Source organism: Asterias amurensis, chromosome 1 (genome assembly GCF_032118995.1).
Source record: "Asterias amurensis chromosome 1, ASM3211899v1".
Classification (NCBI taxonomy): domain Eukaryota; kingdom Metazoa; phylum Echinodermata; class Asteroidea; order Forcipulatida; family Asteriidae; genus Asterias; species Asterias amurensis.
In genome coordinates this window covers 17914841-17927289 of record NC_092648.1, presented here as the reverse complement: position 1 = coordinate 17927289, position 12449 = coordinate 17914841, and the positions used below count along the sequence as shown (strand labels likewise).

The 12449-nt window shown below is 36.4% G+C and overlaps 1 protein-coding gene across 1 annotated transcript in view; it reads left to right on the top strand.

Annotated features, from left to right (window-relative positions):
• The window catches only part of LOC139939768 (uncharacterized), a 37787-nt gene extending 34249 nt beyond the window's left edge, over positions 1-3538 (top strand). The window contains exons 26-27 of the mRNA XM_071935883.1: positions 779-811; positions 1606-3538. Of these exons, the coding sequence (XP_071791984.1) occupies positions 779-810 (32 nt within the window). The 3' untranslated portion in view covers position 811; positions 1606-3538. The remainder of the gene's footprint in view (positions 1-778; positions 812-1605) is intronic.
• The last annotated feature ends 8911 nt before the right edge of the window (positions 3539-12449 follow it).

Below are 12449 nucleotides of genomic sequence, written 5' to 3'. Positions count from 1 at the left end.
TCTAGTTTTGACTTCTTTACTTTTAGGCCCTTTTTGAAACCACTACCTTAGCTTGGGCTTCGGCTCAGGCTTAGCCAGCTGTGTTGAAAAATGTGTGCTATTGATACCGGGCTTCAAGCAGGCGGACCATGCCCGAAGCCAAAGCCCAAGCAGAAGCCTTTGTTTCGTAAAGGCCCATAGTTGACACAATGCTTTCTATTGAAGCTATATGATTTATGTTCTAGATAAGTTATTATGATACAGCCAAGTTCGAGAAGCAGTTAAATCTTATTCAAATTAAAAAAATTAATATTCATAAACAATTATTTGCATTGATGAAAATTGGTTGCTTTATTCCAGTTAAAAGTAGATAACAGCAATTACAGTTATGGAAAAGATGTTTTTTTCCACATAACTACAAAAAAAACTTACTTGGCTGAGAGAACATCCCCCATATCGCAAGGTGTAATAATACCATTTTTTTTTTAAATGCAATTTTGTATCATTGTGAAACAATGGTCGACAAGATCTACAAGATCTGCCTGGGAGTCTTATATTTGTCACCATTTGCTCTCAATTTTTTCTTTGCAGTCACAGATTGACAACAATTCGGGGACAATATTTCTTATTAAATCCAACCCCACAAATCCAAACTTCTTCTTAAAATGTGGAAATTACATATCATGTAATTTCATATCGGGAAAAATGTGAATGGTTATGAATATAATTGTATAGTTATATAATCACCATTTAGCCTAAACCTTAATTTTCACTTTTGTGCTTTTTAAAATAATTTCAGAAAAAAGAGGAGCACCCGTCTACAAGAACTAAAGTGAGTAGAATTTAAATCGAGAATTAAATCATAGGGCCCTACGTTGAATTTCTATTTGACAGAATGCTCAGAGCAACAGTTATTTCTTTGTCAAAACTTTGGAAACTTGATCGCCCCAAAGTCTGACGAAGAACCGGTGTTATGCATTCAATGTTAGTTTTCCATCTACCTGTCGACAAACTACACCTTACAAGATTGGTTGTTAAAAATAATATTACTAATCTGAATGCTCAGACTAAAATTATTTTTCATTGGAAAGGTTGACAGGTTAGTTTGCATGGTGTTTTTAACGAAAACTCAAGAATAGAAATAAATTTACTTTCACAAGTATCCTGAAGTTGATCAGAGCATGCGGATCGTAACTTTGAGTTTTTCAACCACTGGTTCTTCTCAGAACCACCAGGGCCCAATTTCATAGAGCTGCTAAGCACACAAATTTGCTAAGCGTGAAATTTCTTCCTATGATAAAAACAGGATTACCAACCAAATTTCCATGTGACACTCAGGATAAGCAAACAACAGCTGAAAACGAGTAACAAGCGATATGCAACGAATATAAATTTGGTTGGTAATCCTGTTTTTATCAAAGAAGAAATTTCATGCTAAGCAACTTTTTGTGCTTAGCAGCTCTATGAAATTGGGCCCTGAGGTCAAAAGAGATTGATTACATGCTGTCTCTGCATTAAACCTCACTTGATTCTTTCAAAATCAATTATGTTGTTGTATACCTTTAAGTTGTGTTTTAATCTTAGGAATTTTATCTACCCTATTTCTTCATTCAAATTTGTTTTTAGATAATGAGGTTGAATAGAAGTCATCACCATGACGATGCTATTTATATTTGGAATCAGAATCAAGAATCATCTCAGAATAACTGATGTTAGTGACGAATTACACCATATGTTTTACTGGTTCAACAGTCGGCAGGCAAAAAAGTGTACACAGGCCCACAGAAGATAGATAAAGCATTCTGCCTTTTGACAGGAAAAAATGTGTGTGAAATTGTACCAACTTTTAAAATGGAGTTAGTAAAGGTTATTCTAAAATCTTATATTCAGCTGGTATTTCTACCATACTCAGTATTCTGCCTGAAGTCTAAAAGTTGTACACATTTTTGCATAAACTATGCAAACATTTACATGCTGGGACATTAACCTGTGTGCACAAGATGGCGTAGTCTGAAAGAAGTGTGGATGAGTATATATAGCCTTCTTAATTATTCACCTCAAGCCAAAATGATAACTTCTTTTTATCTCATAGAATTATCAACATTTAAAGGTAAAAAAAAAAAGATCAATATTATATATTTATTTGTATAGATTAATATTTATTTAGAAGTTGGAGTCCACATTGATATGATATCATGAATAATTATAATTTATTCTGTATGTTTCAATGTGATTCAATGTGGCATTCTGAAGAATCTGATAATTCCATTTTCCTTTTTGTGCTGTAAGTATTATAGATGTATAACTATATTTTGAAAATTATTGTTGTTATTTATAGAGAGATGATGTGGTTTATTATAGCATTAATCATGTACATAAAATATGTTATAGAGTGAGCAACAGCAACAACAGCAACAACAACAACAACAACAACAACAACAACAAAAAGCTATCTTTAAGAATTCGTGTTTGTAAAAATCTTCAACTGACAAAGAACAATTTACAGCGTTCCAAAAATCCTGCTCGAAACTAGCAATGTATAAAATGTTTGCTCGTTTTGTTATAAGTTCACAGTAATTTTTTGGTTTTGGATTCGGGAACTTTACCAGGGGGAGATCTTCAAAATAAATTGAATCCCAGGCACACATCCCCCACACACAAACACCGAAAAAGAAACTGGAAGGTAGCCATGATTTTTGGTATGTTGCAAGCGGGGAGCAAGAAATAGGGGCTACTGTTGTGTAATTGCATAAGAATAAAGGTATAAAAAAAAGTATTAAAAAAAATTCAACAACATAGAATCATAGTAGTCGATAGCACTGTAGGGAGAGGATCTGGACCCTTGTGGACTAACCCCCTGGACCCACCCCTGGATCTGCGCCTGCGTCTAGAGAGAGACTGGTCAGAATGGATCCAGAGAGGTGGGTGGGGCTGAGAGTCACTGTCAATTATGAGGCTATAAGAGATTCCCCCCTCCTCTTCTGTGCGTCTAGATGTTTACTGGCAGTCTATAAAAAATGCCAGGGTAGACCTAGAGCGGTCCCCTGTCTTAGCTTCGAAGTGTGACCTCAGATATTCATGCTAGAGTAGACCCCTTCCGCAGTCTCTTGAAAGAAAATTATTTGGGTGTTGTTGAAAACACCTTTGCCCCAGGAGTCGTACGGTTGGCCAAAACGGCCTAACTCAAATATTATGTTTTCTTGTACATTTCTGGGTAATTTGATGCCGTTTTTTCAAATTTTTAAGTATCAAACGCATAGGGCCCATGTGAGTTATAACGTATCCTATCTCGGCCCCTTTTTACATAATCCTTTTTTATGACAAAACAGCTCATCTCTGTACTTGCTTTTCTCGAAATGTAATTTTTTAAATCAGGCGGTTTTGCCTTGAAAGGGCCACGTGCTGTAGGCTCTATGCCTTCATCCTCGTTGAGGATCACAGGTTGTTCCTTGAAACACCTTTGGCCGACACTCGTAGGGTAACTATCCGTTCCCTCTCTCTTTAAAGGCAGTGGACACTATTGGTAATTGTCAAAGACTAGCCTTCACAGTTGGTGTATCTCAACATATGCATAAAATAACAAACCTGTGAAAATTTAAGCTCAATCGGTCACCGAACTTGCGAGATAATAATGAAAGAAAAAATACCCTTGTCACACGAAATTGTGTGCGTTTAGATAGTTGATTTCGAGACCTCAAGTTCTGAACTTTAGGTCTCGAAATCAAATCCGTGGAAAATTACTTCTTTCTCGAAAACTATGGCACTTCAGAGGGAGCCATATCTCACAATGTTTTATACCATCAACCTCTCCCCATTACTTGCCACCAATAAAGGTTTTACGCTAATAATTATTTTGAGTAATTGCCAATAGTGTCCACTGCCTTTAAAGGCAGTGGACACTATTAATAATTAATCAAAATAATTACCAGCATAAAACCTCACTTGGTATAACGAGTAATGGGGAGCTGTTTATAGTATAAAACATTGTGAGAAACGGCTCACTCTAAGTGGAGTACTTTTCGAGAAGGAAGTAATTTTTCACGAATTTGATTTCGAGACCTCTGATTTAAAATTTGAGGTCTCGAAATCTAGCATCTGAAAGCACACAACTGCGTGTGACAAGGGTGTTTTTTCCTTTAATTATTAGGCTAGGCAACTTCGATGACCGATTGATCTCAATTTTCCCCAGGTTTGTTATTTTGTGCATATGTTGAGATACACCAAGTGAGAAGACTAGTCTTTGACAATTACCAATCATAGTGTCCAGTGTCTTTAAGTTTTTTGGCGCGGTTAAATGATCCAGTCCTCAGGAGAGTCACAGAGATGATTGATTCAAATTGGTTTCTGGTTTAGACAAATTGAGTTGTCTTTGTGACGTTGAGTTATGTCATTGATCATTTTGACTGTTATTTAACCCAAGGCAGTCCAAACACTCCAGGCCACGATCTTCTCCAATTCCCGTGTTGATTTATTGGACCAGTGGTCATGTCCATTTTGATTCTGTAGATTGTAGTGATGAGGATATTATTTGCATGTCCCGTCAAGTCTACAGAATCAATCTTAATATTGGGTGTTTGTTTTACTGGACGGCTGTAACTAGATAAGTGATGAGCCGTATATACACACACAAATACGTCATCAGGACAAAACAACAAGAAATAAAGCTGAACAAATTTTGCAGCTCGTAAAAGAGATTTGTTATCGAGTTTTGGTGGAGGGAACATTTTATTTAGACCTTTGAAAGAGTTCACTTATGCCAATCTACCAGAAAGTGTGAGAAATGACATAACATCAATTTGTTTTTGAACGAGTAAAATTTGGATCCTCTAGTTTATTTTATTTTCTGGTGTCACCCGTCAAATAAAACCGATACACCAGAAGAGCATTATACCCTTCCAGAATTTCCCCTGATGTTCGGCACACATTACTCAATAGGCCTATATAGCCTAAAATATACTCTTTTTTAAAGTTAAAAAAAAAAAATTATGCAAGTTCGCCACTCTATTTTAGGGGCTACAAGAAGTAAAACGATTATGCCACAACATGGAAATATTAAACTAAAACAGTTTCTTAAAATCAATTATTGTCGATTTAAAAAATAGATAGCAAAATTATTTCATTATTGTTGCAAGGCGCATCGAAAAGCTACCAAGTCTTTAAGTTGATAATATGGTGGGGTTTGACATACTAATCAACACAAACCATGAAATGTTTGTACTCAACGTGAGACATAACGTTTGTTTGAGAAGTAATTATGCATTGGACATTTTACTGGACTCGAATAAAAATTAAAAAAAGCGCCTGCCAATCTCGAAAGCTTGCATCTCAATATCCCAAATTAAACGTATTCTCGTTTAATCTAACATGCGCACAAAAAGAGTAATTATAATATTCAATATTGAAAGTGGACTTGGATAAACAATGTATTGTCATTTATTTTTTGCCGAAGACGAAGGAATAAAAAAACCTGTACTTTAATCAAGCATTGGCTGTTGTTTATAGAGGCGAGCAAACATTGACTGTTCGTGTCTTATGGGCCATAACACACGTCGTCCGTTTGGAGTACCATGTCAAGGGTGGCCTTAAAGGCACTGGACACTATTGGTAATTACAAAACAAAATAAAACTGGCAAGAAATTTTACTTGGTAATGAGCAATAGATAGTATAATACATTGTGAGAACTGGTAATAGTGAAGTAATTTCTTTTTAGAAAGGTAGTTTCCCACTCAAATACTAAAAGGTTATTAGGCCGGAAGCTTTTAGTATGCATCTGAAAGCACACAAATTTGTGCAACAAGGCGTTTTTCTGTCATTGCTATCGTGCAACTTTGATGGCCAATTGAGTAAAACAAATTCCGAGATTTGTTATTTTATGCATATGTTGGGATACACTAAGTGAGAATACTGGTCTTTGACATTATCTTAAGTGTCCAGTGCCTTTAATAACCGACAGGAAAGGTTGTTGGGTCGTATCGGTTCAAGTGGCGGAAGAGGAGGTTGGGCTCTCACATAACAGTTGCTCACCAAACTTAGAAACAATATCAAAATTGCTGCTGAAGTTGTCCTATATCAATATTAGATTATTAATGTGTTTTTGTATCTAACTGTAATAATGTAGAGTTTAATCAAATTTTATCAGAACAAAATAAGATATCTTATATTTGCGTTCGTAAATTTTTCATTAGTGATTGTAAATTTGCAACTTTAACTTATAGGTTTGTTTCTTGCAAAAAAAAAAGTATTAATAATTGTATAAAGTAGAAATGATTAAAATTGTGTGTAAACAACTTGTAAATATTCATTATATTATGATACCAATTTAGATGTTTCAAATTAAGTGCCTTATAATTGTAACACGTTTTAGCCCTTGGCAAATATAATGGATCTTCGTCCATATGTACAGTATGTTGACAAAATTGATGTGTAGAAAAATGTATCCATGAAATTTGTAAACACCTCAAAATTGCGGTTGTTTAAATTGAATAACTATGGGGGGAAAAAAACATTTTCTAATTCAGCATGGCATTCTGAAAGTATGATACTGTAGGAGTTGGCAGAAAATGTTTTTGTGCAAATGTGGCGGGAAATCTTCATGACAGTAATTTGAACCACGACCTCTTGAAGGCACTGGACACTATTGGATCTTACTCAAAATAATTGTTAGCAGAAAGAAAAAAAAAACGAGCAGTGGAGAGCTGGTGATAGAATATATCAAATGTTGTGAGAAACGGCTCCCTCGGAAGTAACGTAGTTTTTGAGAAAGAAGTAATTTCTCACTCAAATAATAAAAGACTTCTGAAAGCACACAAATTTGTGCAATATGGGTGTTTTTTCTTTCGTTATTCTCTTGGAATTTCGATGACCAATATAATGGAGTCTAAAGTTCACAGATTTGTTGTTGTATGGATATGTTGGTATACACCAAAGTAAGAATACTGGTCTGACAGTTATTACCAAAAATGACAAGTGCCTTTGAAATCAGGTGATCAGCAATAGAATTGTACATTGTTTATTTTGTAATTATCATGCACAACGAAAATTACCTTGTTTTCATAGAGAATAGGAAACACAAACTCAGGACAAAAATTACTTGGCACCGATTTCACAAAGAGCTAAGATCAATCTTAACTGTGTACAGAATGTGACGTCACAATTCAAAAATTCTATGGCGATAGAGATAATGACAAAAACATCAAGCCCAGGTTGAAAATGTAGTTGGAGTCCTGGCATAGCGGGCTTTTTTCCTTTCACTTCTTTTCCTCCTATTTTGTGGGGTGCATGGCCTTATATAGACGTGTATTTTGTAATGCTGCTCAATTTGATCAAACCTAATTGTGGTTGTACTTTTGTACTTAGATTTTCAAACTAAAGGAAACCAAAGAGTAACCCATTTCTTCTGACTAGCTTGTAATTGGAACAAAGAGGTTTTCAAAAATTTACAATTTAATGCATTAGGGGCTTATACAGGATTTGTAAATTTGGACTGAATCCCTTGAGAAGTCGGGAGAATAATATTAATAGTTAATATAGGTTTTCTCGGTCAACTTCGGCAAATGAGCAGCAAATTTAACCACCAAGCTATTCTATTTCGCGCGAAATCGAATGCTACTGAAAACGGTCATTCGATTTCGTTTTATGATTAGTCAAATGTAATGTTGCGTCATTCGATATAACAAAATAATCATTCAATTTAAAATTCATCAAAGCAGCATTCAAATTTGCAACGCTTCTTGAGGCGGGTGTGTCCCGACAAAGAATGACGATACACTATATTGAACAGAGTGATTAAGGAATTTGACTCGACTCTAAACGAAATTGAATGGCCGAATTTTGAATTTGAAACGCAGTAACAACTGGAGAGGCAAAACAGCTTTAATTCGAACGCATGAAAACGAAATTGACTGCTCAAAGCTTTCAGAGTGAAATTACCCAATATTGTTTTTATCCTGACCAACCCTGTATAACACCTTTTGTTATACAAATTATGCCAATTCAGCCAATGAAGCCTAAACAAATTAACGTTTACGTAACCGTGAATGTTCATAGCCTTCTTTGTAACTCATTCATTAATTAATTAACACTAAACAAAACTTACTAGGTGAGAAGCACAGAAGCTGTTTTTAGTAATAACCATTTTGAGAAAGTATTCCCTTCGAAGTAACATTGATTGGATAGTTTTACAAGCCGACAAACTTGAAGTTGAGAAACGAAGTTTTCCACCCTGACCATAATATGTGAATATTTATTTCGCAAACCTTACCATAATATGTGAATATTCATGCGCAAACCTTACTATGTGAATACTCATTTCGCCAACAATACCACCAGTGTTGTATACACCGTTTAAGCTAAAAATTCAATAGTTTAACAAGAAATATGAGCGTTCGATAATTGTATCTTTCTAACACAGAGTGATTGTTCTCAAAGCAGAACTTCCTAATGGATTGTTTTTGTTTATAGCTGTATCCCTGAACCGTAATATGTGGACTGTTACTACAAAGTGTTTGATTAAACCTCGCCTCTCATGAATGTAAATATAACTAATGTCTTTAATGACTTGTGTTGTGTTTTCTTAAGGTGTTTAGCTACTGCCGTTTCTTATGAATTTAGTTAGCTCTGGGTACTGTGAAAATTTGAACTCAATCTGTCGTGCAAGTTACGAGATATTAATGAAACAAAAAAACACTTGTCGCACTTGTGTGCTTTCAGATACTTGATTTCAGGACCTCAAATTCTAAATCTGAGGTCTCGAAATCAAATTCGTTGAAAATTACTTCTGTCTCAAAAACTACGTCACTTCAGAGGGAGCTGTTTCTCACAAAGTTTTATACTATCGTAGTCAAGAAAGGGTTGATGCTAATAAAAATGTTTAATTACCAATAGTGTCCACTGCCTTTAACTCCAGTGGTTACCAAAAGGTGGCAATGCCGTCATTTCAATATACTCGGTATACCATTTGGACCTAGATTCAGACCTTTGTTGTCAGCAGTAACTCTCAACTCGTGTGCAATCTTCAAAAAGGTTCTCTGATGACATCTTCATTTTGAAGTATTATCTTGAGGTTCATTTTGAAACTTCGAGATGAATCTGTCTATACTCGTCGCGATGGCAGGCCCTGTCGCATGCAATTATGTCCTCTATGCAATACTATCCGGATGACATTATTGCATATGCAATCGTGTCCGCCCGGACGCTGCTGCATAATGCAATTGTGTCCGCCCGGACATATTTGCATATGCAGTTGTGTCCGCCCCCGTGCAAAACCGTCCTCGCAGTAAATTAAATGCTCTTGGTCGACGGAACACGTTCGCCATTTTTTAACAAGCTAAGTGCATGTCATGAATGACATGAGAAATGTTCAGCCGTTGGGTATTTGCTGCAATCATAAAATACGTGAATATTATTCATGCTGCACACACATGAACAGTCATGTACATGTCCGCCGGACAGTTTTTGCATAGCCCCGGACACACGATTGCGTATGCAAAAGTGTCCGGTCGGACAGTATTGCATGGCGGACACAATTGCATCTGACACCCCATTATAACGTTGCTTGCGGCGATTCTGGCATCCGAATTATTAGGGTTCCTAGTCACGGGACTAAACATAAAACACTTTCTAGTTTTTGTTGTTCCTGTTGATTTTTTTTTTTTTATAAAAACGTGGTTCAGTGGGCCTTGATCCATTTATGGGTCAATAATGCCCGAAATACGTGTCAAGATGCCCCAGAAATAGCTAAACCTGGCGCGGTTTCCGGATCAGCCTGATTCATTAATGGGTCAGGCCCCAGTTGGACCGTGAATCCGGGTTAATTCTTTGAGTTTTTTTTTAGTGTGCATCTTCATAGGTTTTTTTGTGTGTGTTTGTGTTTAGACATTTATTTCAATATTGGCAACAACAACAAAAGCATCAAATGCAATTCAAGCATTTTACAGTCTACAGAATTTAAACATAATATTACAACATGACTAAAGATACTCCGTTACGTTATTACCAACATGCAGGGAAAATTTGAAGCATAGTTTTGTTTTTTTATTTACCCTGGGACAGACAAGACTAGGACTAGACAAGGACAGACAGACGGACGAGACCAGCCAGATAAGTAAATATCTACATTGTTTTAAGTGAAACAAGATGATTACAATGACATTTAACAGTTATCACTATTGGCCTAGTAAATACATAATTAAGAAAGACGTTTTAATTTTCCTTGAGAAACTTTCAAGCGTGAGGGAATTGCTTCCATAATGTGCTTATTGAAAACAAGCTGAATTATCTTACTCTTTCAGGAACAATAATGTACTTTCAGTGAATTGTATAAAACAATGGATAAGAATACTACCCCCAAAGTGCATGTGCTTTTTGAAAACAAGGGGATTGGACAGAAAACAATGAGAAAACTAAAGTATAATACGTCACACTAAAAAGGTTCTAAAAAAAAACAGTTTTCGGCTTGGCGAATGTGTTTTGTTGCTGTTGTTGTTGATGGTGGTGGGGTGTTATTGTAATAATTTATTGCATTAATTATACATATATTGTTTGCGGAAGCGGGCGGGGGGGGGGTATCTGTGATTCAGCCGAGGTCGATTTAACAGCAGACACTATTATAAAAGTGTATTGACTAATGTAGTGGTGGTAATGATGTAGACCTACCAGTGGGCCCATTAATTATAATTTCATTTTTTTCAAAGGGCCATTCAAACATGAGCGTATTGTTGTGGATACAAATGTCGGCAGCATGATCCATTGTCACCATAGTACAGTTCCCCACCGGACGTCATCTTCCATTGAAGGGAAGACTATTTCGCGTCGTTAAAATGACTCCACTTAACCCATTAATTAAAACTAAGCACCACTTCGACGAAACCAGATAACAAAGCATTTTATTTGTACGAATTCCCTGTAGTGACATAGACAAGTTTAGCTATGATGATCTGCTAGCCACGTGATGATATCTCAAGTCAGGCTGACCCACGTATGGGTCAATCTGACCCACGTATGGGTCAATCTGACTTGCTTCACTACTATTGTATTTCTTTAGACCCTAGTTTGTATAGAATCTTTAATGACCGTGTCCGATTAAAAGCAATCTACTCGCAATCCATAGTCGTCTGATTTTAAAGGCAGTGGACACTATTGGTAATTACTCAAATTATTTTTAGCACAAAAACTTACTTGGTAACGAGTAATGGGGAGAGGTTGATAGAATAAAACATTGTGAGAAACGGCTCCCTCTGAAATTTTCGTCGTCTAGCCTCACTCCTTTTCACCAATTCGAAAATTGTATTTTCGTTAGGAGTTGTCGTCAGTCTGACGTTCTGAAATAGTAAGTGGACATCAATCACCGTATAAAAATACAAAAAGACTGCTCGTCATTACACGAGAGTGCCATCAAACAAACTGATACATCCGTTTGAATGAATGGGTCTTCAACAGACAATCTCTTTCATACAAACATGTTAAAGGAACACGTTGCCTTGGGTCGGACGAGTTGGTCTATAAAAAGGGTTTGTAACCGTTTTTTATAAAATGCATATGGTTGGAAAGATGTTTTAAAAGTAGAATACAATGATCCACACAAATTTGCCTCGAAATTGCGTGGTTTTCCTTTTACTGTGCGAACTAACACGGTTGGCCATTTATGGGAGTCACAAATTTGACTCCCATAAATGGCCGACCGTGTTAGTCGACGAGGTAAAAGGAAAACCACGCAATTTAGAGGCATGTTTGTGTGGATCATTGTATTCTACTTTTACAACATCTTTCTAACCATATGCATTTTATAAAAAAACGGTTACAAACTCTTTTAAAAGACCAACTCGACCGATCCAAGGCAACGTGTTCCTTTAAACGTCAATTGTTATGAATTGCACAAATCAAGAAACTGTGAATCAGTATCAAACTAGACGACAATGGACATTCTAGTAATAGTGAAATCAGCGGTTAGCTGAGGGAATCGAAGACCTATCCGCCCTAATTTGCCGTTTTATCTTTTGCAGGAAACAATGATTTCGAAATATTGATTGCGCTTAAGTTCCGTTGCAATAACCTATAATATAGCATTTGTAATGCCATGGCGTAATCCTGCCGTCGATTTCACAAAGAGTTGTGACTCGTCTTATCTCGAGTTAGGACGAGTAACTCGTCTTAACTTAGGATTAATCTTAAGGTCTGCATGCTACAGTGCAGGGTTGGGACTCGTCCTAAGTCCTAAGATTAATCTTAAGTTAAGAAGAGTTTTGTGAAATCGACGGCTGATTCTTTATCAGATATAGATATACAAGAGGACGGTTTCCCTGCCCGAATTAAATCCCGACTCGAGTTGGTAATGGCCGGGCCCGGGAAGACTGGAGTACCGGCAGAGGCATGCCTAAACGGGTGCAACACATATTATAAGTAGGGTGGATAGCTTTCGATCCAAACCGGACCTTCTTCATAGGCATAAAACAAGTACAAATAAATACATATC